Source organism: Limulus polyphemus, unplaced genomic scaffold (genome assembly GCF_000517525.1).
Source record: "Limulus polyphemus unplaced genomic scaffold, Limulus_polyphemus-2.1.2 Scaffold3175, whole genome shotgun sequence".
In the NCBI taxonomy this organism is placed as follows: domain Eukaryota; kingdom Metazoa; phylum Arthropoda; class Merostomata; order Xiphosura; family Limulidae; genus Limulus; species Limulus polyphemus.
In genome coordinates this window covers 105557-112604 of record NW_013668785.1, presented here as the reverse complement: position 1 = coordinate 112604, position 7048 = coordinate 105557, and the positions used below count along the sequence as shown (strand labels likewise).

General features: G+C 30.2%; 1 protein-coding gene across 1 annotated transcript in view; it reads left to right on the top strand.

Annotated features, from left to right (window-relative positions):
- The window catches only part of LOC106468815 (DNA helicase MCM9-like), a 41041-nt gene that overhangs the window by 5009 nt on the left and 28984 nt on the right, over positions 1-7048 (top strand). Inside the window, exon 3 of the mRNA XM_022397170.1 lies at positions 5091-5237. Within this exon, the coding sequence (XP_022252878.1) occupies positions 5091-5237 (147 nt within the window). The remainder of the gene's footprint in view (positions 1-5090; positions 5238-7048) is intronic.

Below are 7048 nucleotides of genomic sequence, written 5' to 3'. Positions count from 1 at the left end.
CTCTTTGCATATATATTATACATTTTAGTGAGTAAGCTAAGTCAATAGATCATTCACTGGGTGCAATTAAGGTGAACTAAAATAGATATAATTGCAGAAAATACTGGAATTGGGAAAATGTTCAATTAATAGACATGGCTTAAAAATAATTACAAGACTAATAATATAAAACTTAGGAATTTTAATTTTCATTGGTCTGCACTATTTTTTGTTTTTAATCTTTAATTACCCATATTTCTCATTGTCTTTCAGCATACTATTTATAGCTGCAGATAATGCAGTTATTACAATTAACTGAAGCACTGTTAGTTTGACATGGGAATGAGGTGGTACATTAATGTTCCTATTTACATTGGTATTATTTTCAGTTTTTGTAAAGACTTTACAACTGTACATAAACTGTACTTTGATTGGCTGGAGGGAGTGCAATGATAGATAAAGTCTGTGGTGTCAAACCAGAGAAGGTTCGATTTAAATCTACTACTGAGTAACAAACTGTTTGGCCTAGCTGCTTGTGCTAGATAAATGCAATGTTTTGGTTTTACCTTCATAAAATGATTAAAAATGCAAAACCTAATATTTATTATATCTATGTTAATTCCTATTGTGTGTTTGTTTTTCCACAAGCTCATCCCACACTTTTAGAGGTAGCATGACCAAACTTGGTAGGTTAAGACAGGGTGGCTTAGGAATGTCCTTAGCTGCACAGCATAAAGTCCCTACAAATGGTAGCTAAAACATAACTGTAAGGTCACAAAGCATGATGAGGGTCTAAGACTAGGTGTTCAGGGTTGCTGAACACAAATTTAGCATTGGGATTTGTGTTCCTGGTCCCCTCAGGATCCTAGCGAGTGCCATGCCTGAAACTATATTCATACCTCTACTCTGGAGCTGGTGAAACCAAATGTGGTATTCATGCTCAGATTATACAAACAGGTGTCCTAAATGTTTTTTTTCTTCTTGGAATCACCCAACTAATATAGCTACATATGTCTGTTATGTTTATGACAATTCCTGTGTCTTTAAGGCGTTTAAAATGTTTTAGTTGACGAAACAAAGAATAATTCCAGTATGCTGCAAAAAAATTAACTTTTCTGGCCAGAACTGAGAAACCTATTGTGGTGTTCTTAATGATGCAAATAAAATTCTAAATATAACATATGAATAACTTAAAACACTGTTTTGTGATTATTTCTTGGCCTAGCATGGTATAATTGTTAGAGAACTGAACTCACAATTGGAGATAGTAGATTCCAATCCCATCCCCGAACATGCTCACTCTTTCAGCCATGGGGGTATTATAATGTGATGGTCAATCCCACTATTAGTTTTTAAAGAGTAGCAAAAGAGTTGCCAGTGGGTGGTGTTAACTAACTGCCTTCCCTGTAGTCTATCACTTGAAGTTAGAAATGGTTAGCACAGATAGTCCTCAAGTAGCTTTATGTGAAATTCAAAATTAACAAACTTGTGATTATTGTGTGTTTGAGGATTGATGTAGGACAAGAGATTAGTGTTGGGAATTGTTGGAATTTTCATGATTGATTATTGGTTAAAAAACAACAATGAACATATTAGCCATACTAAAATAAAACAAAAATGCTTACAAAGAAATCAGGTGTATGTTATTTTATCAATGAACCATATAACTAAAAATCACTGAATATTATGACATGACAGCAAGAACATTAAAAAATGAAACACATAATTCATGTCACTTTTCAGACTAATTAATATTCCAGATCAGATAAAACCATCACCCAGTGGGACACTAGTATGTTTATGGACTTACAAATGCAAAAATATGAGGTTCAGTTCAAAGGAAATTTTTCATTATAATACATTTATTGTTCAGGCAAAACATAATCTTCATAGCCTTCAATCTTATTTCATTTCAGAGCCATAAACTAGAAAATGACACCCCTCCTACCACGCCCACCTGCCACATTTTTTCTTTCACAAATTGCCAATAATTCTCTCTCTGATGTTTATTATGATTTATAACCAATAGAAAGCCAACTTTTCAGTCTATCAAATGATGTACTATATTTCATTGTTTTCTGCACAGATAACTGTCAGTTTCATTTCCAATTCAAGCTTCATTCCCACGTGAAAGACATCAATGAGTTTAGCTGAATTTCTAATGGCTCTTGTCACATAGTAAGAAAGCCAGAATAATTGTGATAGTTATGGGATATCTTCTGCTTTTTACATGTTATTATTTGTTCTTTAGAGCATTATGTAATTGAATAAAATATTATTTACTGCAGTACTGCCATTAGTATGAAATAGTAGGGTTAAGTGTCATCAACAGTCAACAGCAAAACCAGCCAGCTAAATACTTTATTTCTTGTTTTTCATGAGTTCTTTATTTATCATTATAAAAGTAATTAAAATTTTAAAAAAATTAGAAACTTTCTAGGTCAGATAAGGTTAGATTAGGTAAAATAAATAATAATAATAATAAAATCTTTTCACAAGGTACACTCACGAGTAGCCTGTGTGTTATGTAATTCAATAGGGTAGCATGAGCTGCACATTCCCCAAGTAATTTTAAATCTTATCCTGGGAATATTAGTTTAGGCATTGTTCAACCAACAAAATTTAAGTATAAATAGATGTATACTGTTGTGATATTTAAGCTGTACAGGATAAACAAATCACGTTTCATGTTACAGTTTGAATTCATTCTAGAAAGGTAAAAAAGGTAATTTAGATTTATTTCGAATTTTTTTGGGGGTGGTTACAAGGTTGGTCAAATTGACCAACCTCACATAGAGTTAGGGTAGAGAAAATAACAGATAAAATATAGTTTTTCTGAAGAAAACATTTGATATTTATTTATGAGATTTTAGGGATTATGCAAATGAAATTTGAAAATTTTCAGATGAAGAAATGTATTCTCAACCTTAATATGAAAATCACTTTGCACTCAGAGCAGGCAACACTGACATTATATAATTAATCAGAAAGTTGTATTAAAGATATTTAATTTAAAATTCTGATTTTTTGTTTATGAAAGACCTTTAAAGTTTACTGACAGCTTGCCAATTTTAGTGACGATACAGTAAGTACTTTCAGAGTTATAGTTACATGTGGTTATGGTGTGTTGCTAACTTATTCCCCCTTTTCTGAAAGGGTTAAGTAGTAGTATTAAACTCAACTAAAAGTTATTGCCTCTTACTAAGCAATTAAAGTTAATGGTTATTATCACAAATTAATGTTTTGAATTAACTCTAGGAACTGGTAACTGTAGGCAAAACCTATTTATTTAACAGGAAATTTCTTCTTTATTAAGTAGACATTTATGAAATTTTATATCTCAGACTGAAAAACTTTATTAATACTTTTAGGGAGGTTAATATTAAAGTTATCAGAATTATGTGCTTTCACAACACTGTTGATAAGGTGTAAACAAGTATGTCTTAATTTGTTGACTTCAGATGCTATTGTTACTTATACATTGAGAACTTAGTGTTGTACCATTACATTTGTTAAGTTATGAATCTTTAATTTTAATCATAAATGGTTAAAGCTGCTGATGTTACATTAGTTGATACTAATATATATTTGTTTTAGTTCAGTGACTGATAAAAATTATAAACTTAGGTTTGAAAATTACTGTTAACATGTCTTATTTTCATGAATGTTTGTTGTGGTACTCGTACAATTGATTTCTTATGTGTATCATAGCACATTTTTACCAAATATCATATCTTGTGAGAAAAAGAAAAGCTAATTTATGCTGCTTTTAAGTTTTAAATAAAGGTTTTTCTGTAAGAAAGTGAAGTTCTGAAGAAGGTTTGCTCATAATTTTGAATATAAAGTTTGGAATGACTATTTAGAGCATTATATAGCATCTGTTTAAGAGAATAAATCCATCAAGAACTTAAGCCAAAGCATAGGAAATTGCATGAACTTGTAATAAATGTTTTTACTAAAGCAAATCTAACTGCATGGAGCTCATTAGATGTCTTCTAGTGTAATTAAAAGTTACACTTTCATAATTCTATTTGTTTCTACACAAAATAACTGAAATAACTAACATGAAACATGCTATGTAACAAAGAAAAAAAAATTATTATGACAATGCTATATTTTTATTATGACTATACTTAAGGGTCATTAAAAGCTAAATGCTGTTGAAAGATTACAGATATCCCACTGCATAGATTTATGCTGAAAGAAACATAACATTATGCTTAAGTAATACAACTATATATATGTTAAATGTAATATAGAGTTTTCTCTAGTGTGTGTGTTTTTTGCATCTGCACTAAGCTAATACAGTGATTATTTTAAATAAATAAATTCTACCATTGGAAGGCTTGAAAACTTTTCTCAGCTATCAACTGGGATTTTATAATCTTTGCATATTCAGCCATCATGTTCTACCTTAGTTTATATCAAGACCCTAAAATTTTCTTCCCTTAACTGTGATTTTTTGATAATTTATATTTCATTTTGTGAAAGCTTAAAGTATGAGATTTCATAACTTTCTTGTTGCTGACTTTTTCCTTCAATGCTTTCAAAATGACTAAGAGAATTTCTCAGCATGTTTAGTTGTTTGTTAGTGAAATACTCTTGAGAAAAATACAAAATTAACAACTAATGATTAGTGAATTTATCATTTATGTTCTTTAATGTCAAGTTGAGCTTGAGAATGTTGTAAAATATACCCACTAATGTCAGTGTACCATAATGAGCAATGTCTCAAATATTTTCCTTTGAGCAGTTTTGTATCTGGAATTAATATGCATACCTATTAGTGTAAGAAAAAAATTTATATTTTATGTTCCTTCACGAATTAAAAGTTATTCATAACATATTCATATATTAATGTCATCTAGGGATATGTATTGGAAATTGACTGGCCAAGCATATACTAAATACCTTGAATCAAAAATTTAAAAGCAACATACAAAATAGTGTTATCACTCACGCATGCACAGAACTGTGATTAATGTAATACATATAATTTTTGTTTAAAGAATCAAGTAACTTGGAAAACAAAAATGGAAAGTAAAGAAGTCTAATACTGTTAGCTTTTAATAAGCACAACTAGTTTGTAGTGAGTATATTACTCTTTGTAGGAAGAAGAACTCAAAAACTTTTGGGAAGAGTACAAACATCAACCACTGAAGGGCAGGAACAGCATTTTGTTAAACTTGTGTCCTCAAGTTTATGGTTTATACATTGTGAAATTAGCTGTTGCACTGGTTTTAGCAGGAGGAGTGCAGGTTAGTAGAATTATTTCTGCTATATTCTGCCAAGGAAAGACAATAAAAACTTTTCTCAGTCATTGCAAGATGAGTTGAACTTAATAGTGTTTTATAAAGACACAAATGAACTGCTGTTGACAAGAGGATGAAGGTTGATAGCAGCTGCTGGATGAAAACTTGTATTATTAAGGACATAACAGATTATTATTATTATGATTAGCAGGAATAGTTCAGTGTTGTTTAAGAAGAGTACAGATTTGTTGTTAATTCTGCTGTATTGGTATGAGTAGATCAGGATAGTAGTATTGGCATTGATGAGCTCACATACACAGTGTTTTAAAAAAAAACATTATAGACTAGATATATTTGTTTGCAAAATGCTGGTTAATAATAGTGTTTGCTGTAGGAAAACAATCAATAGTGTTTAAAGAAGTAGAATAGGAAAATGGTATTGGCAGATTAATGTGTTTGGGTTGCCCTTTACTCAACACAAATTACCTATCTTGAAATAGAAATTTAAAGAATATGTAGCACTGATTGAAATAAAGTATTTATTTCACTCTCACTACCAAAACTATGAATATAAGTGAGAAGGAAACTTGAGACCTAGTCTGTTATTGAGTTTGCCACTAGTCATTTAGATTGGTGTTTTTGAGGGTTTCATCTCTCATCCTGGACAAAACCCAATTGAAGGGCAGTACCAAACCTCTTATAATGTTGGTCTGTAATTAATGTGTATAATATCCAGATACTATCAGAAACAGTAGTAGTTCAGGCCTGTTAGCAAGATAATTCTTAAGTAGGTGAAGCAGCAGAAATAATTATAAGTGCATGTCAAAATAATTCTATTAAAGAATGTATTGAAGCTAATTTTTATCCTCATAATTATATTAAAGAAAGAAAGTTTTTTTCACCTAATGTTGTTGTTATGAATAATATAAGTATTGTTTGGAACTTGGACTTTTTTTTTCACTTGCTACTAAAGGCACATAGAATGAGTTTCCTAGAATTTTAGTTCTGTTAGATTTTTATTGTTTAGCTTTTATGGTGAGTATCATATTTACAGTTATGATGAAAATTCTGAAGATACATTTTAATCTAAAAAAAATCATATTAATTTTAAACTTGCAATTTATTATCATTAACTGCAGTATTTAAATTTTAACCCATCTCTTGCAAATTTTTTATGTCATTCTGATAATACTTTGGGTATGGCTAATGCATTCATTGTGTGAAATGAAATATAATGCTTGATATTTGTACAAAGTGTAAAAATTAGTATTGTTTATTTTGATACAATTAAAAGAATAAATTTTTGTACTAAACTTCTGAAAAAAATTGGAAAACTGAAAAGAAATCATAAAGCAAGATGTTTTGCTTCTTTAACTAAACTTCCTCAGTTGTTAAAAGAAAAAGGCAAATAGAATGTTCATTATGAATCTAAGTTTCAAATGGACAGCTACTGCCTGTTGTAGAAACTTAGATTCATTATGAATACTGTGCCTGAACAATCTATCAAAGAATGTACATTGGCTTGTAAATTGTTTAAGCAGAAGTCATGTATGATAGAGAGCATTCAGTAAAGATAACTTTAGAGACCATCCTTTATAAATACGTTAGGTTTCTGTATTTTTTTAAATAATACTTCCCTTAATAGTTCTTTATGTACAACTTTGTAACCCATGATTGAGTAGGTACAGCTGCCTAATGACAAGATAGGTGTCTGTCCAAACCAAGCCGAGTAGTTATTTGATTGCTGGTTTGTACCTCAAATATACATTGTCTGTTTGTGTAAATTTTCAATGGTTGTGCCATAAACCCTTATTATG